General features: G+C 37.9%; 1 protein-coding gene across 2 annotated transcripts in view; it reads left to right on the plus strand.

The window, feature by feature from the left end:
* The window catches only part of LOC142396710 (potassium voltage-gated channel subfamily H member 7), a 45,921-nt gene extending 18,817 nt beyond the window's left edge, over nucleotides 1-27,104 (plus strand). The window contains exons 4-16 of one of the 2 annotated variants that reach the window (XM_075479725.1): nucleotides 2,003-2,440; nucleotides 3,201-3,221; nucleotides 4,574-4,785; nucleotides 8,790-9,215; nucleotides 12,387-12,786; nucleotides 13,021-13,220; nucleotides 16,333-16,585; nucleotides 18,497-18,702; nucleotides 18,789-18,876; nucleotides 19,023-19,184; nucleotides 21,053-21,209; nucleotides 23,584-23,764; nucleotides 23,927-27,104. In XM_075479725.1, coding sequence (XP_075335840.1) covers nucleotides 2,003-2,440; nucleotides 3,201-3,221; nucleotides 4,574-4,785; nucleotides 8,790-9,215; nucleotides 12,387-12,786; nucleotides 13,021-13,220; nucleotides 16,333-16,585; nucleotides 18,497-18,702; nucleotides 18,789-18,876; nucleotides 19,023-19,184; nucleotides 21,053-21,209; nucleotides 23,584-23,764; nucleotides 23,927-24,217 — 3,035 coding nt within the window. In that variant the 3' untranslated portion in view covers nucleotides 24,218-27,104. The remainder of the gene's footprint in view (nucleotides 1-2,002; nucleotides 2,441-3,200; nucleotides 3,222-4,573; nucleotides 4,786-8,789; nucleotides 9,216-12,386; nucleotides 12,787-13,020; nucleotides 13,221-16,332; nucleotides 16,586-18,496; nucleotides 18,703-18,788; nucleotides 18,877-19,022; nucleotides 19,185-21,052; nucleotides 21,210-23,583; nucleotides 23,765-23,926) is intronic. The other variant, XM_075479726.1, reaches the window with a different exon arrangement.
* The last annotated feature ends 206 nt before the right edge of the window (nucleotides 27,105-27,310 follow it).

Here is a 27,310-nt window from a genome sequence, read left to right on the forward strand (position 1 = left end):
AGATTAGAGCTTTAGCTTTATTTTCTTTAAACCAAATGTAACATTTTGAAAATCAATGCTTTGACTGGAAGTCAATGTGACTGTTAAAATCAGGGAACTGGACTGAACATCTTTCTGGTTTTACTGAGTGGCTGTCTGAATCAGATAGCAACTGATTACTTGATTGACTTCTTTAGGAGACCTTTAGACATTGCTTCAAATCCCACTGAGACATAAATCCTTTAACGCTTGGTATATAAGTGTCATATATGATGCATTTATAATTTTCGTCACATGAATATTAGAATATACGTCTAAAGAAATTATTTCTGATTTTGTTTGCAGTCCAATGACTAAAGCTGAGCTCTGACTTTTGACCTCTCTGTGGGAAGAAAACAACATTTTTTCAGTTTTATTGCTCTAACTGGGGGAAATTTCAGCAGATCTAATCATTTATTTGTACTGTAAGTAACTATCGTCATTTGGTGATATTGTTATAGAAATCTCGTTAAGCTGAGATAGTTAGCTAATGTCAACTTCAAAACTTCTTACAAAATCTACTTTGGTTGCGTTTCAGTATTTAAACAGTGTTAACAGTGCTTTCCAATCCTCGTGCCCTGCCCTGCACGTGTCAGATGTTTCCACGCTCCCACATACCTCACTGATCAAATTAATGAACTATAATAAGGCTTGAGCTTGATGCCAAATGGCCAAGCTGACAGGTTTGTTAGGTTAGTTGGAAAACATCAAAAACATGCGGATGGGTTCTTCAACACCAGAATTGAGAACATCTGTCTTAAGCTATTATTGAATACCAGCTAAGAATAGAAACAAGTTATCTAATACTATATATTTGTATATTTAGTTTTAAGTTTGACATTTGCTGTTCGTGATCAATTACAAGTAGTTTTCTAACTTTTCAACCAGTCCACACTGGACTTTAATCTAACAATTTTGAAATATTTATACATTATTGTAGATTAAAGTCTCAACTGTTTATCAGAACTGTAGTTAACAGTTTCACCAAAGTGTTTCTTGAGTTGGTCTGATGAAATGAATATTCAAGACAGCAATACCGTGATGAATTCAGCTATACTCACGTGTGATGATCAAACACTGAGAAAGTTTGAAGCAGCAGAATATTAATAGTCCACAGCAGCGCAGGGCAGCATTGGTTAATAATTAGGTTCTGCTCATGTGCATGTATAGTGGAAAAAGGACCAATTAAATGGCCAAGTCAAGCAGCTACTGTAGCTCAACTCAGCTGTTTATGTTAATGTGAATGTTCGAATATAAAAGGGTGTGAGATGCTGGGAATGAAATCAAGCAAAAGTGTACTGAAAGCAAAAGTCATGCAAACGCCAACAGGAATCAGTTTAAATAAGAGGGGGAGAGAAAGAAAGAGAAAAAAAAACTGGGCTGGATTTTCCATTTTTCACTTCTATACAATGCTAAATTCACATGTGTCTTGAACTTCTTTGAGACAGACATTTCCGAATAAAAGATGTTGTTGAATAGTGTTGGTATTGTATAATTGTTCGGCTTCAGCAATAGTGTAGAACATTTCACAGCGCTACTTCATGTGGAAAAGAAAGAACAATGTCGTCCATATCTCCCGGCTCTTGTTGTAATTAGGTTCGTCTCCAGGAATATTGTTGAGTGTCATACTCGTGTTGTAAGCAGCTGTAGCTGTAATATCTGCAAATTTAGCCATGTAATGGAAACAGATGGCAGTGATGTTATGTAAGCAGAGTGCTGAGGGATGGATGACTCATTAGTGATACAGGGTTCACATTCTCCTGCCTTTGTTTTGCCAATGAGTCGGTACTTTTACTCTAAAGGTCATTTACATTTGCTACTCTATTGTTTCTAGAATGTGGTTGTGTACAAAAATATTCCTCAAAACTGTCTCAAATCCATGATGATTCATTTTCTTGTGTGTATGTGCATGAAATAACTTATGTTCAATGTAGTCAAACCAACATGAAAAAATAATAAGTCTTAATTTGTTCTCAATTTTTAGGGAGAAGTAGATTCTTCCGTTTCCGGCAGGCTGCTTTGAGCCTAATGAATACCAACAAGCAATCTCTTCCGCAAGAGGACCCAGATGCTGTGACGGTGGACTCTCCCAAAGAGGATGCTGATTCAGTGCCCCTGGAGAGCTTCCCTTCACCTACAAGGAGCATTTGCAGTCCTATTGAGTCCAACGACACTCGTGCCCTCATAGGCTCAAGTCACCATTCTTCCAAGGCTAGCATCGGCCCTGAACCACTTGACCATTCATCCCTTAAACTCCCTTGGGAGAAGCTTTACCAGACAGAACAGCAGTCCTCTACCTCCTTGTCAAACACCTTTCCCAGGGGCAGCACCAGCACCATGAGGAGAGCCTCATCCATCCATGAAATTGAGGGCTATAGCTCCAATTCCAAAAGCATATTCAGGGATCGACATACAAGTGAAGGTATGCACAGTGATTCCTAGTCGGAGGATAGAAGTACCCTGGGGGAAGCTTTAGAAAAAACCCTGCTATACTGTATGTGGATAGATTAGCTCAAATGATTAGATGATTGAATAACAAGTTGATTTGAAGAGGTTCGAGCAGGAAAGGTAACAGCTGTTTAAAATCATTGATAAAAATGAATTAATTAATGTCAAAATTAGTGTGTAAAAGGGCAGAGACTGACTAATATGATTGAGTGAGTACCTACGCAAACATTTTCCAAATAAGTTCATGGTCTTAGTTGCTATTTTCTGCACAGTACGGTATATGATTATTTTGTCATTTATGGTCCCATTTAAAGCTAGGATGAGCTCCTAGTGATTTATAACTTGTTGAGCTGTTGAGAGATGTCATTGATGGGATTCCTGAGTCCATAATAAAGACTTGTAGGAGTTCATTCGATTGAAAAAAGACAGGGAACCATATAATAGTATGTTGTTCAAATCAAAGCTTTAATTTAGAATCTGTGCACGTCACCTCGGCAGTATCTACGATAGAGTGAATGCCGAAAATTTTAACTCAACAATGGCAACACTCCTGAGTTGAGAAAGCAACGTAGTGTATGTTGATATGAAAGCTTCAAAGTAGAGAGATAGTGTGTTATGCCATTTACTTTATATTCTTTGTTTCTGAAATATATTCTTAAATGTCTTATACATGTAAAAAAAAAAAAAAGAAGGTTTCTTGATTGTTTTCACTGTCCACTCAATGCTGCTTTTAGACAATGGTATCCGTACCAGAGGTAATTATGAATGTCTGTCTAAGATTTCATTGCTCAGTGCTCCTTTAGAGCATGACTTTGAAACAATGCAATGAGCATTAGTGCTCCTTGGAGATCCACTTTGGTTGGATAAATCGACTGAGCTTATTGCACTTTGTGATGAGCAGTTCATTTTCATTCCCAGGGTGTAAGATACTACAGTTTTGTCAAGCCTTTGGCCTCTCTGAGAAACATAACAGATCTCCGTTGTTACTGGTTCCTGACAAAGGCCAAGACGAGCAACGGGGAGTACCTGTAGGAGCTGGAGGAATATAGGATCCATAAATATGAGACTTGGTTCGCTTTAGACATTAAAAGAGCTTGTTTGAGCTTAGGCAATAATTTCTTGGTTTAGGTGTAGGAATGGAGTACAAGTAGAATAAAATACTCCATTACTCTACCTTCTGTAGGGTTGATGCCAGGGGTCGTGACAAAACTGTGGTACACTGTATGACACCATCCAAGTGAAATTGGGCTGTTCGGTTCTCCTAACATCATAGTAAATGCATAGTGAATGCATAGTTGGTCATTGTAGCTTGTATCATCTAATCACATATACATTATATGTGCTTTCATGAAATATTACATTTAAATTAACTTGCTTGACTGTTTGTTGTGCTTGACACCAAAGTAGCTCTTGCTGGTTATGAGAAACCCCGAACAACTGTATGGCTAACGTTATGGTTCCCATATGGTTACAGGGACACCATACTCAGCAGCTCTTTCTTGCCATGCATGAAATTTCACTGAAAATTATTTTCGAAAGAGCTCCTTCTCCAATCCCCTAATGTCTTAATACATCACATGTGTGTTGATGCATGTTTAAATTTGTCATTTAAAAGCATGGTTCTCTAGAAAAATGTAAAATTCTTCTAAATTTGTATTCTTTTGAGATTCAACCAAATACGGTCTACAGTATTATAAGTCAGCAAAGTTGTAGTTTTCCATATGCAGAAAAAAAATTTCTATACATGTCCTGTGGTTCCTGCATTATGCACTTATGTAGGATTACATTAGTCAGTAGTTCTGTGTACGTTTAAAAAAAATGCCACCATCTGTCAGTGTTATGTCAACTTAATGCCTAAAAGATGGCCATAAGATTTAAAATCATCATTTTATTTAATCTTTGTTAAGTCTGTGCTTGCAAAACTGAAAGTGACTCATCATTATGTTATAAAAACATTACTATTTGGAAATAGCTTGGTTTCTGCTTACTAATGACATTTTTTACAAACATAGCCATTTTTTAATTATATTGACTCCATCCTCGGATTAATAAAGTTAACAACTGAGCAGGGATACTAAAGTGAGTGCTGTTTGTCCCGAATCACTAGGCCCTTTCAACCATGTGAAGTCCAGCTTGCTTGGCTCTACCTCTGATTCTAACATCAACAAGTATAGCACCATCAGCAGGATCCCTCTGATTGCACTCAACTTCACAGAGGGGACTGATAAGAAGACTCATTCCCCTCCAACATCTGAGAACACCATCATAGCACCAAAGGTCAAAGACAGAACTCACAATGTCACGGAAAAAGTTACGCAGGTGAGTCACAAGGTTCCTCTTTCTTTGTTATTGCAGTATAATACTTGTCGCAAAGTGCCACTTTTTTGCAACTTTGTCACCTGTAGTTTGATCCCTAATAATCCTTGGCTCTGTATTTCAAAGAACACAATTGGCATTGTTTGTGGGTGGCGAGGGATAATGTTCTCATCACAGTCTCAATCCCCAATCATAAATCCTGGAATAATCTGGATGCGTTTGTCAATGTGTTCCTCGCTTTTCACTGTAATGACTCTATTTCGAGCTTGGCAGGTGTTTTTTTTCTAGACCCTAAGAAATACGGAGCGAACCTAAAGTATTATTTGGATAAGCAGTTCTCATGGGTTATTTGGATAAATCTATCTCATAATCGGATAAAAACTGTTTGCTGTTACACTTTAGCAACTATCAATTACCTTCATGGGGAAAAAAAAGAGTCGTTGTGCCACCCACCACCACTGGTAAATTATCAACCTTGTTGTTGGTGCTGTCACTGTATCAAATTTTCAATGGATAATTAGCATGCCAAGAAAGAATTCATAATAATGATATTATCACAATATTTATAATTTTCAACGTGTAATGCTGTCAGTTGATAACATTTTTATCTTTTGTTGCACATTTTATACTATTTGACATTTAGTTACACTTAAAACATGAGTGTGAAGATGAGTACACAGGTATTAATCATGACTCTGCAAGATTGTACATACAGAACATTAAATTACATCCCAATTCATGAAGAATTAAATGGCACACAAATTAAGTGCCAAACAAAAGATTCTATCGTCAATCCAGTGCTACATGGAAGGACACACCACTGGTGTGGGGCGTATTTTGGAGCACCTGCTCTCATCAGTTTTTTAAACTCTGTCCTATTTACAATCCTAAAGGGCATCATAAACTCAGCTCAAAAGTAGGTTAAAGGTTTGATGATGGCTTCATCCTCACAAACAATATACATGGCTCTTTTTACACTGGTCAGAAAACCCACTAACATTGGCTAACATCCGGTTCTTGAGCGTAATGGGAAAATGTTTTATTGGTCAGTTCTACGTCAATCTCTGCAGTACAGAGATTTTTCCGGCTCCAGCTCTGCTCTGCATCAACAGGAACAAAACACCATCTAAAACTCACAGCAACGACTTTGGGGCGAAAAAAGATGAGATTGATTTTAATGATAATAATATTAAGATTTTTTCATTTAGTTTTTCGTTATTTAAACTGTTGTTGGCAGCTGGAAGCTTATTCTTCATTCCTCTGTTTGTGACTGATATAAGATATACGTTCCAGTTAATGTCAAATTAAACAACTTAAGAATAAATAATCATTACCATTTCAGGGATAGTTGAATAACTGCAACTTACCCTATCTAATGTAGCAGAACTTCCAGTTTTTTGTCAATACCGATATATTGCCATGTCCTGCCCTGTAGTAAACACTGCTGTGAAATGTGAGCACATGCAAGATGAGCAGCAACACACGCAGACATAAGCAGTGACTTTGTTCTCATAGCCTACAAGCTTTAGGAATGCTGGAGTCTATCAAGCATTCACGATAACCTAGAGCCGCTTGTAAAGCAATTAGAACACCAATAATTTATCAAATAATTTATCAAACAGTGGCAATGTAATGGGGTTACTGGCTTGAGTTTTGAAGTGGTATGATACAATGATACATAGCTAATGTTCTTTTTCGTTTTTGTTTTTTTTTCTATTTCATTTATTTATTTAGTTAGTTAGTTATTGCTGGCATGTGACAAAGCAGCTGGCATTCCCATCGGTTACAGAGGTAATGCATGGCCTGCCCATCTGTACCATTAGTGGAGCAGTGACATATAAGGGCCCACGTTATGCTCATTTTCAGATTTACAGAATTGTAATGTTTTATTAGAGTCTACGGAAATAACTTGACATGCAATGATTTTTAAAACCACATTAAATTTTCTTCTCATATTGTATGTACATTGTTGCAGCGTCTCTGGTCACCTCCTGTTCACTCTCTGTTTCATTTCCTGTCTCTTTAAGGCTCTTAACAAGCCCAGCTAGCTCTGATGAGTCAACTGTTTAACTAAAACAAGCCAACATAGGTTATGTACTTCCATGGGAATAAACCAAGTCTATCTGAAAAGCATACTTAGCAGAGTAGAAATAAAAATGAATAAATTAAAAACAAAACATAAACACTGATATCAAAGTGAGCTGTCTCAGTTGAATTTCCAAAATTCTGGACATAAATTATATGTGTGGGCTGCAACATAACTGCTGTGTTTAATGGTTTGGCATTAATGTTTGACGTGTCACCCAGGCAACCAAAAAAAATGCCATCATCTTGCATAGCAGTCAAAAATAATGTATCTTATCCCCAATCACCATATTTTACTAATTCTTACTCAGTTGGTTCAGTTTGGGGGGCCTAAACCCAACCAGAATGTATGGTAGAATGTATTCCTGATAACTACTTTTACAGCATAAACTTAGGCAGGAATTAGTGTTGTTTGATACTAACAAAGTACTTTTGATGTGGAAAGGGAAAACTAAATCAAAAAGAAAACAGTATATGAATAAAAACAAGTAAGTGAAAGAAGTCCTACTGGTTGATGGTTATGCTGGCAACATCAACTTCTCCCTCCTTTCTCTTGTTAATGGGAAGGCTTCCTAATGACACTTCCTCTGTGGATATGAATGGGTGACAATAACAGATACCTACTGGCTATGAGAATGTGCTGCATGATGACATTGAAAAGTAACAAACTGAAAAGTTGGACAACAAATATGTTGTTTCATGCAGTTCAGAGTGGTGCCTTGCTACTGTGGGATAGAATAATTCTCTGAGTGGCATATTGATGAGCCAATGTTTCCACAGTTTAAACTCTAAACAAGCCAAAATTCATTTTCAATTTTTTTTTTTTTGTCTTTTTAAAGCAAATATTGATTAATGATACATATATTCTTACAGTTTGAAATAACTTAGATTCATGGGAAATATCTTTCACTGGGAAAAGAATTTTGCACTCCACACCGGAAAATTGCTTGTGGGTGATTCATAGTAGTACAAAAATTGTTGCAGCGAGCATCTAATGTCTGTAACAACCCAAGCAAAAAGGTCAGAAATCTTATGTTTAAACTTATTCAAGATACAGCAGCTTTCTCATTCATAAATGAATAACCATCTTCTTGATTAAACGCTCTTCCTCCCTGCAGACCTTGGTTTGAAGTTTGGAGACACCGCTGACATATGAACGCTGCATCTACTTCCTGACTGCAAAATTTATAATTCATACATTGAAGACAGGGCAATGTGCTGAAAAGGAACGAAAGACCAATTGCCCTCATCCTTACTCCTACACTATGTTCTGCCCTAAGATGACCCTGTCTTTGTCTCCAGCAGGTTATTAAACCAAAAACAAGGGAAGGCTTGGCCTTCCAGAGCACAATGAATAATTTACCATCCAGGCAGAATTCTTTCATCTTGGGAAATCAAAATAAATGTTTGGTATCAAAAAAAATTGCACCATATGTTCATATTTCTTGAAGTTTTCTACTTTATGATTTGCACAGTAAAGTGGTTTTCCAGAAGTAGTGCAATTTAGCTAATGCAAATGTAAAGCAAGTCAGTGGTGGTTGCATTATTCACGGTGCCAGGACATAAGCTCTCCATGTGTCACACTTAAATGGCTGCCTCCACCTAACACAGTTTGACTGCAGAGGACACTTTGGATGTCATCATTCAAGTCAGATCAATTATTTGAGTCTGTGAGTTTACTTTGTAGACTTTATATAAGAAATGTATAACCTGACACCTGATCAAATTCTCAGAATGATCATCAAATGGAATGTTTCATTCCTAAACAAGGGAAACTCTGTCTGCATCAATTCAAATAGGTGACAGAAACCCAAACTTTCTAATTTTAAGTATTTGAAATGTGCTTACATATTATAAAAGTGGGATATCATAAACAGGTGGTTTTCTTTGCTCTCTTTGACCCTCTCTCACCACTTCTTCAGGTGCTGTCACTTGGGGCTGATGTGCTGCCGGAGTATAAACTCCAGACAACCCGCATTGACAAGTTCACCATCCTCCACTACAGCCCCTTCAAAGCTGTCTGGGACTGGCTCATCTTGCTGCTAGTCATCTACACCGCTATCCTCACTCCTTACGCCGCTGCCTTTCTTCTAAATGACCAAGAGGAGCAGAGGAGGCGTGAATGTGGATACTCCTGCAGCCCTCTTAATGTGGTAGATTTAATGGTGGACATCATGTTCATCATCGACATCCTCATAAACTTCAGGACCACTTACGTGAACCAGAATGAGGAGGTGGTCAGCCATCCAGCCAAGATAGCAATCCATTACTTTAAAGGCTGGTTCCTCATTGATATGGTGGCAGCAATCCCCTTTGACCTTCTTATCTTCGGCTCAGGATCGGATGAGGTATGTTGCCTTTTTTGGATATACTGTATTTTTCTTTACCTATTTTTTTCTTTTTTCCCTGAAGCTTTACTGCACATTACCCGATGCATACTCTCACTTATGCCCAGACTTGTGCCCCAGGGGCACTACTTAAATGCTGAGTTTTTCTGTGCCGGCTCTGAAAGGATTACTTTAAAAATTGTATGGGACTATTTTCTTTCTTTCCTTCTTACTTCTTTCTCTTTTTATCTGAATGGTCCTCATTTTCGAATCCATTTACACGGATTAATGGCTTACCAAATGGCAATCAATGATGCATTTAGTGAGAAGGAGACCAACAGGCCTATGTGCACGGCTTACATGCAGATGTGAGATGGCCATTGGTAGGCTGGCTGCCAGGCCTGCCGGCTTGTTTGTGTGGTAGGTTATTTCCCCTAAGGCTCTGGATCTACTTCAGGGCTTTATCGTGCTTTGTAGGCACTCCATTACACCAGAAAAGCTCCTGATTATAGACCATAATCATCTTTTCCATCAGTGCGGCTGCTGCCACTGCTGAGTCAGTTCATTGAATCACAACAGGTCAAAAAGAAAAAGGACATCTGTTTTTCTCACAAGAAAGTTACAGAGAAAAATAGTCCCAGGAAATGTACTCATTTTTTAAAAGCACTTTTGTCTTCCGAGGCTATGAATATGTTGTGGTAACATGTAGATTCATAACTTCTAATGATAGCTTTCTCGTTTGGTTTTCAGAAATGTCAGACTCATCACACAAAGTCCCGCTCAGATTTATTCTCATTCAGAAAAATGAAAGCAACGGAGTCAGTGGCACATAGTTTTCACAAGGATTTGATTTAGCAGCTTAATAAGATTGGTTTAACCTACAAGCGCTTAAGCAAACCTTTTGAGTTGGGCAAAAAATATAATTGAAAATAGATTTTAATGTCCTGCCTAAAGATTCAACATACTGTTAAAGACTGGGAAAAACTGGTACCTTGCTGTGAGGTATGATTTTGATAGAAGCAAAAATTTAGAAGTTTTATTCAAGTCTCTTTCACTGTGAATATGATGAAGAGGAAGTTGAATGCTTTGTCCATGCTTTAACCTGTGAATTTTGTCCCATTAAAAAAATTAACATAGAGAATATTGGGAGTGATATTGCTAATGTAGCCCTATAATTCAATTATGTGTGCAAATACTTTTAAAACTTTAAGTTTATTCAGTTTAACCTCCATTGTGTTATAGATAATTATGGTTCAATTTTCCCTTTTTTTCCTTCTCTTTATCTTATATGCTGAATAATGATTCTTAGCAAAACATGCTGATGTAATGAGCCTGAAGAAGTGAAAAGCACATTAACTTACAACACCCAGAACTTAAACCGCCCACGTTTTTCTTCAGGGAGCTTAGAAAACGATCCAGCAATGGATCTTTGCTGTTTACACTCACAACACAGCCTACAAAGCAGTGAAGTACACGGGAAGTAAGCCTCAGCTATATTAACTCAAAGTAGATACATACATACCCCAAATTAACCTCAGTTTAGGCCTTTTATTTTAGATGATCAGCAAAAAGCTCTCTGAGAAGCAAAGCCAGTGTGTTTGTTTACCACTGGGATGGTGAAAGCAATATTTAGATAGTTAAATACTCATAACAGTGCAGTTTTTAGGAAGAAAATTACTGTAACTTGAATTAATATTTTACAATGATATAAAGTGCTTACCTTAAAATGTTGGGAAAAGATGGTGATCGACATTGACTCCTCAATACTTCCACTCGTAGAGCAGAAAACTGTTGCTAATGGTAAGAAAGATGAATAAAATGCCCATTTTTTTTTAGAGCCAAAATGAACTTAGTTGACAGAACATGTCACCTCTGTGCAGAATATTAGCTGGTTTCAGAAAGAATTTCTTAACTGTCATGCATATTCACCAACTGCATTATTATTTCTAGTTTTGCAGTAAAAGTTATGCAGTAAAATTTAAGGTTTACAGAAACTGACAATAAATCAACATGATTTACTATAACTTAAGATATAAATGCAGTGCATTTAATATGATTAACAGATGATTTGCTGTAGGTTTACTTGGAAATTTGTGTTATCTAATACTAAAAATTCCAGCAGAGGCTGACAGTGTGTCTTTGCAATGCATTTGTCTTCAGTTGATCTTGCACAAAATCAACAATAATATATCACAAACAATCTCTCCTTCCCTCTCTCTCATGCATCTCTCCCTCTCTACGTGCTGCTCACCATGTCAATATTTTAAAGACCTTACAAAGACTCACAAATCATGTTTCAGGGGAGCTCATGTCTTATTAAGAGGAGCCAAGCCTCTTTGAATGTGCGCCGTGACGTTGGAGCAAAAGGCTGGTCTGCTCTGCTGACTCTATGTCTGCACACTTATCTCATGTGCAAGTAAGAAGTGGCATAAACATAAAAATGCCACCATTTAAATGTACACTTGTGTTTGATGTTAGAAACAAGTAATACCAAGTGTTTTTAACATTCCCTCTTGTTCAAATGCCGTTTTTGCCAAATATAGTTACAAGACACTGACGGCTAGGAGAAAAACTACCAATGTTACTGAAAAATGTGACACTTCATTTGATTATTTATTGTTTATTGCTCATTACTCATATTAATAGGCGCAGACAGTTGCCAGCTGCTATAGATTTCAGCACATCTGCAGCTACTCTGTGTGGCTGTGATAGTTAAGCTGTTGTTGGATATGTTTTACAGACTTTAGCTGCTGCTGACACTGATTGCTGATTTTGCTCATAATATGCTATGTAACACTTCAAAGACACCATTTAAACATGCTAATATGGGTAAACTCTTGGTTTTATGGGGAGGGGGACCTAAAGTTCATGTTGCTGTGGATTTGTCTTGTTTTCACTACTGTATATGAACCTGCCGTGACAGATATGCAACCATAACACCACAAGCATATCACCACTATGTAGCCGTAGTATTTAAGCCACTAAAGAATTCCTCCTCTAGTTCTCATTCAGAATGCAGTGGTGCAGACTTGCTTGCGTCACCACAGCTGAGGACGCGGTGACCCTCACTGTGGTCGAAACCAGCAGTGAGGAAATGTTCAACAATAATTGCCTCACGATGCTTATACTTACAAGACTGACATTCAAACTATTACTGCAAATGCTAACAAATTTGCTGTATGATTTGTTTAGACCACCACTTTGATTGGCCTGTTGAAGACGGCGAGACTCCTACGATTGGTACGTGTAGCCAGGAAGCTGGATCGCTACTCAGAGTATGGAGCCGCAGTATTGATGCTGCTAATGTGCATCTTTGCCCTAATTGCCCACTGGTTAGCCTGTATATGGTACGCCATTGGCAATGTGGAGAAGCCCTACTTGGAGCACAGGATTGGCTGGTTAGACCATCTTGGCGTGTCCATAGGGAAGAGATACAACTACAGTGATCCTAACTCTGGTCCCTCGATCAAGGACAAGTATGTCACAGCACTCTACTTCACCTTTAGCAGTCTGACTAGTGTGGGCTTTGGAAATGTTTCCCCAAACACCAACTCAGAGAAGATCTTTTCCATATGTGTCATGCTAATTGGCTGTGAGTATTTCATTGTCTGTATACATTATATATATATATATATATATATATATATATATATATATATATATATATATATACCATATTTACCAATTTGTGAATTGTTTTTAGCTTGTATACAAAAAATTGTCTTTTTTTAGCGATATTTGTTCATATTCATTAGCAGAGGTGACAAACTGGCAAATCTCTTTGTAGTGTATAACTCACCTTTACTCATCACTCTCTTTATTTCAGCCCTCATGTATGCCAGTATTTTTGGAAACGTCTCTGCCATTATCCAGAGGTTATACTCGGGGACAGCGCGCTATCATGCTCAAATGTTACGGGTGAAGGAGTTCATCCGCTTTCATCAGATTCCAAACCCACTGAGGCAAAGACTAGAAGAATACTTCCAGCACTCGTGGACTTACACTAATGGCATTGATATGAATACGGTAAATAACAGAAATCAACAACCCAACCTGTTACTGTAACCGAAAAAGGACAACCAATGAAAGAACAGATTGCACTGATTGATCATATATGCAAGACTCTAATAGGAGCTTTCTTTCTCTTGTCTGCCTTTCATTTGGACTGACATCTCTTCATCGGTAAGATCAGGAGGTACAAATTTTTATTCTCTCTCTTTTAAATTCCGTTTTAAACAACCATGTGATCCAGAGTGTTATAAGTGGAATTTTTCATACTTACGCATGATGTCTGGGTAAATGTATCAAATAGCACAGAAATCATATTTTAGAGCAACAAACTGTATATCAACAAAATTTACACCTAGTATTTTTATTTGCCATAATATTACCAGCCATATTCTTTGATGTCAACTTAATTGTTTCAATCAGAAGTATTAGGTAAGAAAAAAATGGAGCTGATAACAGTCATGCTGTGCACCATAATCTATACCAATTATTATTACAGGTAAGATCGGGACACTTATATCTAAAGGGGACACAGTCTGCTTTGTTGAGTCACGATGTTTCCTCATTAGCATAACAAAGACAAACCACTGCCTGTAGAGAGGGCCTTCCACATTTTTGCTTTTTTTTTTTTACTGGCCAGCTTGTATTCTCCAACAGAATTGGAAGGGCTGTGAGTGAGACAGAGGCATATTTTAAAGAAATTAACTGGAATAACCATCAATTTGTAACTGTGCAGGCCTTCAAAAAACAAAAAAAAATGCGTACAGTATCAAGGCTTGTCCATCGTTATAGTCATGAAACTTTTTAAGCCCCAAATATGGGATATCCTTGAAGCATGAAAGCATTATTCAATTTTAATCTTACTGCTAATTGTTAATGTTTTTGTTCATAAAACTGTAAAGAAAATAATGCCATCACATATTTATTATGTTTGCTCTGTTTGATAGTGTGCGTAACCAGTCTGGAAAATGAAAGAAAGTTAAAAAAAAGAGAGAAAGTTACTAAACCAAACTACGGTGTAGCTTTTGCTGTTCATTTAGCTTAGGGGAAGGTTGCAGAAATCCTGGTGTTTGTCATTTTTAAATAATACACAAAGGAGAACAAATGTGTGCCCATGAGTGAATGTCTTCTAATAAACATTTAGTTTTTATTTTTACATTTCTCATTTGTCATTACAAACGGTAATATAAGGTCCACAGTTGGAGCTAAAGGGTAATCTCTGGGGAAAAAAAATTCTGATTGATTTTATACTTTTGCTTTTATAACAGCAACACTTATTTATACAAAATATAATGCATGTTAGGAGACTTTAATATGATGTCAGGAATGCTTGGCTTCCAGTGCTCCCACAAATGCCCAATGCCGTTGAGGTCAAGTGACAACGCTTGGTCTTCTTTAGCCTTCGAGTAGATTTTGCAAAGCTTTGGGCTCATGATGCTGTTACACTATGAATCTCCTTCCTCCACAAAATGCAAACCAGATCACGTCTCTGCAGAATGGTCAGGGCGAATTTAGTGTGGTGCAGGTGTTGAACTGGAAACTAGGCAAAACAGTCCCTGATTTAAATATTCCCACCACCAACTTTCACTGTGGGTTTTATGCTTGGCTGTATCGTTCTCCGGTTTTGTCTCTTTACTTAGAGCCCTCAATGATTGCCTTAACAGTATTCAGTAGTAAAAATAGAATCATTACTAGGCTTCTTTAGTGTTATCCACTAAGAAATGTTTAAGTATTAGCTCACCCCATAATGTATGTCGTAAAAATCCTGTTTTAAATCTCTAAAAAACAAACCTAATGTATGGATACTATGATGGTGTTATTTCTTTTTGGTCTACCTGACTGTGCATTGATAGATAGAACTGATCCAGGATCTGCAAAGGGTTTAAAGACCCCAAAGAGACCTCCAGTCTAGCCATGGTTTCAAGCAAAAATAGACCCTTTTTGCTCAGAATAACAAACTACCTCCTGACATGTTTTTCACTATCACGTTGCTACTCAAAGTGATGTCCCGTTGGAAGCTGGAAGCAAAGGCGTTTAAGCTGTGAACAATGACTACAAACTTGAGCAAGCTTCTGATGAGTAAATGAATTCCAGCCAAGTGTAATCTGAATGCACGCTTCAGTGGGAAACTGATAAAGCTGACCTTTTCTACAAAGAAGTTAACATCGGCAGTGCCACATTTTTGCTTGAATTTGATTGCTGACCTAGAAATAGTGCAGACTCCTATATGATAGTTATATATTCATCCTACAATAATATCTTATTTTTTTGGATGTAATATCTCAAGTTTTCATAAGATTATGAGATTTCCACAAACCTTCAGACACGACAACATTTGAAAATCCAACGGTAATAGTGGCTGTTCCATCTTGATATTTTAAAACACAACAACTTTGAACAAGAGAGAGTAAAATGGAAAACACACAAAAATAGAAAAAAAAATGAACAAGTGGTGCTAAAACAAAATAACAGCAAAACCAAAAAAACACCACATTACATAAAACACAAAAAGGCAGGTCGCAGACATCTCATAAAGCATAAGAACTAAACCAAACATCACAGATCCAGGAACCACAACCACGGCTATTTAAAGAACACAACATTTGAAAAAAATAGATGTTTTTTTTCCTGAATTGTTGATTTCATTCTTTGAATTTTATTATTATTTGTTGGGTCGTCCACAGTGTTGGTCTCTTTACTGTCGTTTGTCCTCTGTAGTTCTGTTTTGTGTCCAGTTTTGTGCTTATCTGAAATGTTGTGTATTCTGTTTTGATGTGTTTTCAGATTTTTTTTTTTGTATGTGAGTTCTTCAATCAAGAAACTCAACAGTGTCCACATTTTTACACTTGATCTCTAATCTTCTCCCATATTACACAGAATATTTTTATGTAAAACATATGCCTGTTAAATGGTCCTATGACTCAATAACATGCTTGGTTTCATTCTGTATCCAGATATCTGTGCTATTGTCAAGCCTAATTACAACTTCTCTTAAGAAAAGTGAATTGATTTAACACTTAGCTGAACACAGAGTCCAGTGGGTAACATGATTACTTTTCAAATCCATCTCTTAACAGATATTTAACCAATATGATGAGCATTTTAATCACATATTTTCTCTGCTTCACAGGTGTTAAAAGGTTTTCCTGAGTGCCTGCAAGCAGATATTTGTCTTCACCTCAACACCAATCTGCTGGACAACTGCAAAGCTTTCCAAGGAGCTACTAAAGGCTGCTTAAGGGCTTTGGCGATGCGTTTCAACACAACGCATGCACCTCCTGGAGACACTCTGGTACACAGCGGGGATGTTCTTACTGCTCTCTACTTTATGTCCCGTGGCTCTATTGAGATCCTGAAAGATGACATCGTGGTAGCCATCCTGGGTAAATACAACCTTTTGTTCATTATGTTTACAGTTGTTATAACATCTAGACGTACATTCCTTATTTATCTGATGTGTTATGAATTCCCATAACTTGTCAGGGTTGCAAGTGATTAAAGACTTTGATGGAAGTCTTGTTTAAAAGATTAAATTGTTGTAACTGAAACTAACATGCATCCAGATTGTTTTTGCTTGACCTTTTCTCAGAGTCTGTAATTATTTATGGACTTGGTGACAGTGTCAGTTGCATGTTAAACCTCCATCACCTTCTAAATAAGTGATTGATTGTAAAAGGTCAGTGTCTCTTCACCATTGTATACAAAAGCTCTTAGATTCCTTTTTGTTGACTGTTAGCACCAGACAAATTACAACTGTTTTCCACGACAATCAGGCAATTGTTGTAAGAGTCAGAGTTAGGTTTCTTCTTCTTTTTTTTTGTACAAACGACAAGTCATGCTAGTACCCACATATAAAATCAATATTGATTTGCACATAGAGAATTCAAATGTGAATTAAAAATATAAATTACTAGGCAATACAGATTGTCTTCATGGGTTTTGATATTCCATTTTTTGGGGGTTCATTAAAGGCTGTTTTGTGTTTTCAAAGATTATGCTGACATAGGCATTGTGAAAAGAACACCATATGAAAGCTGTGGCTGAAACAATTTTAATGCTACATTTGAATTAGCACCTTTCCATACAAATGTAACAAATTAAATCCATTCTTCCTAAAATAATTATGGATATTTATCTTTTTCTCCATGGCTGAACTGCAGCCAGGTGCTACAAGCTGAGCCTGGGTTAAATATGCCATTATTTATGTGATGAATGTCCTCCAGAGCTGCACCTGACAGAATGAGGTTTGAGCGTAACAAAAGTTGCTGCATCACAAGAAACACAATGGTAGCAAACATGCCTCAGAAGGTGCACATCCCATAGGTCCACCTAATTATTCTTCAACATGCACAATGCTCAGTCAGCAGTATTTTACTCCAGTTTGTGCAAGCCTTGTGTGTTGCTTCTCCTGTTGTTCCCTGCTCAAAGATTGCACCTCTAGCATACACCTCTTTTGATTATATCGATCCATGCAAAGATACAGTAGTTGCATTGTTTCACAGGTGAAGAATTAGTCTGCTACACCAACAACAATCTAAATCTTTACGGTGAGAGCTGTATGTGGGGGAGAGACACACTGCTCAGCGTGAAGCGTTCCTCTGTGGTAGAAAGGTGTCCAGTGCATGCTGTGAAAGGCACACTGGCAGCCAATGTATCATATCTCTTTTTCCTGAACCCCTGCTTACAGTGTTGGCATTTAGTGAACCTCGCACACCAACAAAGAGATTTTTCATGATGGCCTTTAAACCAGACCAAAATGGATCCTTTTTTCAGTAGCGGTAACCCTTTTTATTCAGTCAGACAACTAAGCCCATGGTACGGTATATTTTGTAACATCATGGAATTTTGCTGAAGAACTGGCTTCATTATGTGATAGCCATTATCAACACAAATATTGGCTTTGAAGTGCACAACAAATTAAGTGTGTCAGTCTCTATCAAGCCTCCTTTTCGCCTCACATCAAAGTTGCTTTGTGTTAGTGGGTATTCCTCAGGATAAATAATGGATCAAAGATAGAAAGGCAGCTGATGCTCAGGCCTTGGGAGAACATCTTCACAGAGAGAAGAGGCTGTTTGATTTTCATTATCCACAAAAACAGACACGCCTGTTGGCCTTTAGTGAATACTGAGGAATAGAAAAAGATATATTCCCCCATGGAAAAACCAACACAAATTTCCATCTGTAAACACACACGGTTACTTTTAGAAGTCAATGCACGTAAAGTCAACATTTTTCCCTTCTGCCATTTAATTTATTGACATGACACGTAGCCTGTGTGTGTGTTTCACTACCAGGAAAAAATGACATTTTTGGAGAGATGATCCATCTTTTTGCCAAGCCCGGGAAGTCCAATGCTGATGTGAGAGCTCTGAGTTACTGCGACCTGAGCACCATTCAGAGAGAAGATCTGCTGGATGTGCTTGACATGTACCCAGAGTTTGCTGACTACTTCTTCAACAACCTGGAGCTAACCTTCAACCTCAGAGACGAGTCTGTCAAGGTAACCCTAACCCTAATATTTCCTTGAATTCTCAGTTACCACTTTTAATTTGTTAAAAAAGAAATAATAAAAATTTCCTTTTAAAGCCCCCAGATACCCCAGGATGCGATTCAGACGGTGAGGGCAATAAAAGTGTGAAAAGACGAATCTCCTTCACACCAGATCTACCTGAAGGTCAGTACAGACTGTTCAGCATGCTTTGTGGTTTCAAATGTGTTCTTTGTTATTGTTGGCTAAGAGGTGCTTGCTGAGAACGAGTATTCTCTGTGGAGTATAGTATAGTGTTATTCCACTGACTCTCGCTGATTGCCATTCTCCAGGGGAAAACGAGGAAGTGGCTAAAGATGGTCAAAAGGAAAGAGGGTCTAACTCGTGCCTGAAGAGAAGTTCAGTAGTCCTGGGTTCCTCCTCACTCAGCGTTCCAGTCCTGGACACAGATCTTATTGTCAGTGACAGCGTGGACAGAAGACCATCCGTTGAAGGTGATTGAAGGAGTTTTTGTTCTTTATGTTAACTTAAAATATATTTGTTAAAGAAATAGTTTGTGTTTTGGTTGGACCTTCTAGGGCTGCGGTATGTAGAAAACCTTCCTCTTGTAGGTGTTGCTGTTTCACTGCAATAACGTGTGGTGGCTAGATTAAATCCTTAGCATTGAATCTTTTGCCTCTAAGCTCAAATTTCTTTATTTCTTAGATACTTGAACATCAGAGCAACCACGTTACAGCCTAGAAATGATTCAAAAGCAACTTAAACGTTTGTCTGCTGATGAAGCTCTTTGATTAACACCTGCTGCATGGACTTGGCTTCTTGGCATCTTGGGAATAATGTTCAAAGCAGTTTGCCTTTAAAGTGTTGGTCTAGTGAGAAGCCAGTTATGTATTATGCCCTTGGTGCTGCAATACTAACACCAATAGTGAGGTTTAAATGTAGGTATAATCATGTTTTGATTTCATTTTGAAAAACGTATGCACTCATTGAAGAATCCAGACAGTGGCTTGTTAACGGGGTTCACTTGTGATAGATCACTTGCAAGGAAGAACTTCTTACTTCTTACTTAGCGCTGTAGCTCAAGAAAGTCGGTCGTTCCATAGCCGGCTTCTTTTGTCAAAGTGTCCTCGGGCAAGACACAATACATTCTTTTATAATAACCTCACTAGATGCTGTCATAGTGGCACTATGTTTTTTTCCGCTTAAATCATGAATCATGAGATGAACTGATATACCCACAGTTCCCACTGAATCTTTTTGGCTGTTACTTCTTGAAATTGTTAAACAAGTTGCAGCCATTCTCACACAGACCTGAGCTGTCTTCACTTACAGAATATGTAATATACTGGGTGATCCATGACTGCAGGACGTTTACAAAATACAGAAATTACAGTTTTGAGATGGACTGGAGGATATTTGCGTGCAAGGTATAACTTTCTAGCACGAGGGCAGATCTTTCTAGGGAGAGAAGTATAATATCTGTGTATGAAATCAAGAAATCCTGCTCTCAAAATGAAAAATAATGCTCTTGAAGACAGCAGGTTGTCCCCATAGTGGTTGAAGGAAATGTTTTTTGGGAGTTTAGATCTTCCCGGGCTTGCAAGGTTGGTTTAAATGTGCATTTATTTCTCATATCACAAAAGTCTGGATTAGCGAATTATAACACAATAAGACAACATATGACATCCGTGGAAAGTTATAAATGCCTCAGTTATTTCGCAAGGTCAGCATTAGTCATATTTTGTGTTAGTGTAGTTATGTCACTATAATGAATAAGGAGGTTAATTATTTGCAAAGTACTGTTTGTCTGAACAAGTAACAAGGATCATAGTAGATACAATAAAACATTTTTAAAAAAGGCTCAAGACATGTTGTATTTGGTCTTGATTTAATATTCTAATCATCCAAATAACGTACACAGTAGTAATGTGTAAAAACCTTGCCCACCTACCAGACACAGGGTTTTGCAGCAATGGAGATATGTGGTAAAAAAAATCTGACAGACCAAATAATCCGTCATTTTAGTACAAAGCCACCTCGCAGACCACCCCATTTGATAGTTAAACTGCAGAACTAACCATCCCTATGTTTAAAACCACAAAAGGGCACAAGACATACTGTATCACAGAGCTGCAGGCTGAAAACTACCATGTGCCCAACAGAGATAACAACAGGACAAACATTGGCATAATAATTCTCCTGGTACAGTACAAAGGCTTGATAAATTACAACAAAGATACTACACGCAGCTTTCCTGCAGAGATTAATTGCTTTCTATTTTAGCTTTCTTTTTGTGTAGTGATGACGTTGTTCTGACCCACATGTGGGAATGTAAAACATGTGTGTTGGTGTGGTTTTCCAGATCTTCCCTGTGATAAATGGGCTTGTAATAAGCCTACAGACTACCTGGATGAGTCAGCACAGTTCCAGGACCTGAGAGAGGAGGATAATTCTGCCAGTGAAATCACGTATGGAGAGGTGGAACAACGCTTAGGTCAGCTTCAAGAGCACTTAAACAGGTAGATATTTTAAGAGTCAGCAAAAGGAAGGTTGGTCCTCATTTTGCTGTCATGAACTATGATTTACCCATCAATTTGAACTTCACCAGTTGATTTACTAATGTGACTTTCTTTTATCTTGTAAGATTTTTTTTTTCATCATTTTAGCACACATAGCTCATGTGATATTATCAGATAATCTTTTATACCCACTCATTACACCTACTGCTCTAACTCCATTTAGCCCTTTACCACGTTTACTGTAGAACAGTTTTTGTATGATTCTACATATGCATGTACAAATACATGCAGAGGCGTATTTTAATTAACAGAATACATCAATAACATTAAATATTTTGATATTAGAAATGTAAATAGGGACGTAAAATGTAAAATGAAATAAACACATAAACATCAACTAGCAGATACAAGGTCTGGAAATGTGAGACTGCCACATGGTACAGATTATAGTATTTTATGGTGGTGTGTTGGTTAGCACCATCACTTCACAGCAATTAGTTTTCCAGTTTAAATCTTTGCACGGTCCTTCTGGTACTCCAGCTACCTGCCACAGTCCAAAGGCATGCATGTTAATTGATCGGCGTAAGTGTGCATAGTTGTTTGTCTCCGTTTTGGCCCTGTGATGGACTGGCAAACTTCTTAGGACACCAGAATTTAGGACATACCACACCCACTTAGATCAGTTATTACCAAATATTAAGAACTGAGCAAATAATGGCCCTAGATTGCACAATCCCACTTTAGTACATGTCCATGAAACAATTAAAAAAGATCTAAACATTCACATTTAGGTGAATTTGAGTATATTTTAGGATATAAACTTCAGAACCTCTTCTGAATCACTTCCGTTTCAAATATCAGGTTTAGATCAGTACATTCACATTCAAGTTCCCTGTATTTCTAAATATTTGTTATATTATATTGATGGACTGATATATTTAAACTTCCTTAACAACACGAAAACGTCCGTAAATGATCCTGAATCAGTTATGATATGAGTGGTCTAGCTGTTTCTTACATGATATCAAAAACACATTTTCAAGAAATGAAAAGAAAAGTTTTGTTAGAAAAATTTTTAATAGTTTTTAATCTAAAGAGTAATTGTGTAAAAAATCAAGATGATTGTAAAGACTATAATAGCTCAAAATTGAGCCCAGCACAAGACCAATCACAGGAGAAACAAGCAGACAATCTTATCAACCTTTCTTTACATGTTAATTTAATGAATGATCATACTCTCCTTTAATTGTTATGAAGTGTTTCAGTTTTCAAAGTTGTCACCTCCCACAAAGTTAAAAGTACACAGGCGCTACATCGACTGTTTAGGAGTAGGTGGATGAAAGCAGCTCGCTGGCAGAAGCAGTTGTAGGACTGTGAGTGGGAGTCTGGATCTGCTGGACGCAGGATATACTGTACCGATGTAAAGCCACAGCGTATCAAACTTTAGAATAAGTTGGAACAGGAGCCTGTGCTAAGTGCTTAAAAGTTCTCAGAAAACTGTGAATAGATAATTGAAACAATGTGTTGTATGATATTTACCAGGAACACACATTTTATTTTTCTAAAGGAACAGTTTCAAACAGCATAACAGCAGCCACATGAAAAAGACAAATGAACAGCATTGAATTATAAGGATGAAAGATAGCATCATGGTGCCTGACATTCTGGACTTGGCCGTTTTATTAGGCACAAATAAGATTTTTTATCCACTGCACTATACCTGACCTTGTTTTTTCCCTAATGCCTGCTGCCTGCAGGATCAGCAGAACATCCCAGTCATTTTGTGTTTCTCAGGCTTAAACTAGTCTAAAAGCATATGGCTGGAAAAAAATGTTGCAGCATTTTCTTTAAAAGATCAACGTAAACTGCAAAAAAAAAAAAAAAAAGAAGCAGTTTGTTGCAATGAAAATGATTCTGGGACTGCATATGATGAAGATATGTGACTCAGATAATTGAAAGGTTTTTCTGCATTAACAAATTTTTGCCTAACACCCTAAATATAGAGCATGGATGATATCTAGTTCTAATTAGGTTGACTAAACAAGCATGGTAAAATAATTTCCACAGTAAATGCTGAACTCACACCTCCCACACAAAGCTCATTATCACTCCTAGCTGGAACGCTGTCTTCCGTCTCCTTTTCTTGCAGGATGTTTCCACACCTTTACCATCTTTTCATTTGTCCACCACTGAGGAGCAGAAGCTCCATCTACTGCTCAGCGAAGTATAGCCGCTCGTGCTTTAAGCCATTTTCAGACTCAGCCAGGATCCCACTCATCCGTATTAATCATTCATTTCTTCTCGTCCGGGATTAAATGGTGTACAGTATCTGTCTGCATGTCCTACTAACTCACTGTTTGGGTTGTCTTTTTAGACTGGAGTCGCAGCTGACTTCAGATATTCAGACCATACTGCAGATGCTGCAGAGACAGCCGATTCCAGGACCTCCCGCCTACAGTACTGTGACTGCCAGTCCAGAATATCACAGACCTGCTGTGAAGGTTCAGCCAGTTGCTCTGACTGCAAGCAGCTTTTTCAGCCATACAGAAACTCAAGTACAAATGATACCCTTATTCAGAAAACAATCATTTTTTATATTTGTGCTGTACATACAGCATCTGTTGCCATCATGGTATCTTTTTTTTAAATTATTAAGCTCAGTATTACCTATGATAAATTACATATTTTTATATTCATGATGACATTCTTCTTCTCAGGGCTCCAGCTATAAATTGGAGAGTACCATTCAGGAACCCCAAGACTCCGTGTCGAGCTTGGCCATTGTGAATACACCTATGGAGGACAGCCTTACAGCATTTTTTGAACAGAGACATACAGAACCGCCGCTACAGCAACAACACATTACAGCGCATCAACAGTTAGCATTGATCCCTCTTTCAGCTGAAACCACTTCTGCCTCCTGTTCCCCTGCATCACCCTCTGACCCCAAGCAGAACACCACTGGACACCACAGACCTGTCTCAGACCCAGAGTTTCTAAGGCCATGAACCTTTTCAACAGCACTGTAAGCTAATGTTAGGGTTATAAAGCTGTAATTACGAAGTAGCACTTTTTATGTTTGTTTGTTTTTATAGGCATGCTGGCACAGCCATCTGTTTTGTTACTTTACAGTGGCTATGTACTAGAATTAATATTTTTTATCATTGTGCATGTGGATAAAACATTGTTTTTCCAGTTAAAGGGAAATAACAGTTCTCAGCAGCTACCAGAGTACTAGCAATACTCACATATTTTCAATTTTAACTTTATTTGTATAGCACTTCAAAATCAATTGTGTTGCTCTGTCTGAACAGATTGATTCTTTTATCATCAGAACTCATTTTCTTTTCTATAAATGTACGCAGATATCCAACGAAATCACTCTAAACCTATTTGAGTCAGCCCCTGTTAAATGACAACACTTCCTTAGCCACCGAGTTTACAGTTTCAAGTAAATTTAGTGGTTCTGGTAAAAAAAAAAAAAAAGACTCACTTGATTGTAATAGAAATAACACCACGCCACATGACCAACTTTCAGTTTTACTAAGGCTTTTTACTCTTTATCAGCCTCTTGTGCTTCAACACAGTTGGTCACACTGGAGTGGGCCATCAGGCTAGGGTCAGCAAGAATAAACATCACATGACCTAATGTCGTGAAATCTGGTCTTGTCATCAGTGCAGCAATCTGTCTCCATTAGCAACTCAATTCACCAACCCAGGAGGAAAAAATGTTACCTTGACAATCAGAGAGACATGTCCCATCCTCCACTTTCTAAACAAGAAGAGCAGACTGACCTACCTCACACAAAACAGGTCCTAGTGACCAGCACCTCAGACACCAGTGTATCATTCCAAATGTATTTTCTTTGTTTTATCATGGTCTCAGTAGCTTAGCAGGGAAAGATTAGCTCCCCCACTACCAGGCCCTGAACACCAGAAGTCACCAGTCTGCACAGCAGATGTAGGAAGAAAAAACACCAGGAGGTTCACTGCCCGAAAATATGACTCCAGCCAGCTGATCCTCAAAACCCCGGTTAGGGGATATGGATGAGATGAGCATGCTTGGCAAGAGTCCAGACTGATACCAAAACTACAGAGTCTTACAGCCAAGACAGACTCTCAAAAACCAATCATTTCTGATCTGGCAGATGGAGAAAGCAAGAGTGACAGTAGCACCACATGGGCAGTCACACAGCCTCATTTAAGGGCCAGAAGAAAGACAAAAGTTCAGGAGATGAAGGAAAAGGTGACAGTCGTTAACCACCAAACTGCCACTACATGATACTTGTGTATAGTGCAATAGACACGGGGGTGGTAAAATAGCAGAAGGTCACAGATATAGGTCACCCATGCATAACTAAAATCTTTCAAATTCTCCAACCTTTTCATGCCTGCAGTATAAATGAGGAAAACGTTATATCTCCTGATACCGAGTCTTGATAAGGGGCAGCCGCTGTATTACTCACTGCCAAAGTGCAATGTAGTTGATGGCTCAGTTTGCTTTACTCCAGATCAACAGGCAAAATTGACGGTGCTTTGACTCAAGATTTTAAATGCTTGACGTTGACAGCCCATCACTGTTTTTAAGGCTGTTTGGATGGCAGCTGGTGAACGCAGATGCTTGTTCAGACTGTTGACCTGTGCAGCTTGAGACTTTGAAAGAGGGATGCGAGCCAAAATTAGGGCCCAGCGTCGCTTTGTGTCCTCATTGGTATCGTACTGAAGTGCAAGGTGACTTTGTTAGGAAAATGATGACTCGGCTGTTTTTATTCTAGTTTCCGAAATTGTTCCCTAGCAAGTGACACTGAGGCACGGACAAGGCTGTGGTGAGGCATACTGTGAACTTCCTCTCCTGGGACAAAGGAACTTGCGTGATACTGGCAACATGGACACACTGATGAACCTGGTCACTGATGTTAGAGCCTGCACGGGTGACACACACAAGCTAAAAAAGAACGTTCTGAAGCTATTAGTGTAATACGGCATTATTCTGAAGGTGTGAGATCAGTTTTTATCATTAGTTGTATGCCTGTCTTCTCTGAAGTGTGACTCAGGGGTTTTGGACAATTGCACTGCAATATACAAAACTTAGTATACTATAGTTTTCTTCTTTAGATAATGTGCATTATTACTGTAGTCACTGATGTGCACCTACTGTACAGCGATATGTCAACAGAAACACATCACACATGCTTGTTTAGGCAAATGAAACGCGCAGAATTGAGGATTTTCTGCTGTTTTCCCAGAGCTAGGCCTCTGACAGACAAATATGATGTAGGCATTTCTACAAAGCAGTGCATGAGGGTCTTTTTTTTCTATCTAAATATTTACTGTCTTGCACTGTTTGTAAACAAAAAGTAGCACATAACAGTTTAAAATGATGTCAGCATATTTTTTTTTTTTTTGGTACATGGTATGTCAAGAGTGAATTGGGAGACATTGTGGTATTTAAGGGAAAGTTACAGTAGCACTTGCGCATATGCAGGCCCAAAAAGGGTCTTGTGCCTATACAACAAATCCAAATGCTAAGTTAGTATCTTAATATTTAGCGAAATATACATAAATGAATCCTGTTGTTAATCTATACAGTTTTGACCAGTGTACATTAAAGTAAATTATTATTCAAAAGTTGTAGAAAAGAAATACATCTCATTACAAAATGTAAATAATATTATTTTTATTTTTTACTGAATGAATTATTTGAGAGTCTATAGTAAAACAGAGTAGTGAATATGCCTGTTTTGAAGCTGTGGAAGCAATAAATGAAAATACAAAGTCGCTGTTGTGTCACTTGTGTTCCCTTTTTCTCTTAATTCGTACATATTTATTTGTATTTATTTTTTCTATATACAAAACCGAGAGATGAACATGAATTATCCAGAGATTATTGTAGGCAGTTATTTGTTACTGTTGTTAGTTGCATATGGACGGACTGTTTGTGGGTTTAGGGGGGATTCGATGTTGTCACAGGCCTCCGAACACTGACCACAAGTTAACCTTAATTTAACTGACACCTGCATTTCATAATTAATTACGTGTATGACCTGTAATACAAATGTGGGGGCACTTTAGCACTTAGGTGGAGTAAAAGGGTTGCAAAT

Source organism: Odontesthes bonariensis, chromosome 12, assembly GCF_027942865.1.
Source record: "Odontesthes bonariensis isolate fOdoBon6 chromosome 12, fOdoBon6.hap1, whole genome shotgun sequence".
NCBI classification, from domain to species: Eukaryota; Metazoa; Chordata; class Actinopteri; order Atheriniformes; family Atherinopsidae; genus Odontesthes; species Odontesthes bonariensis.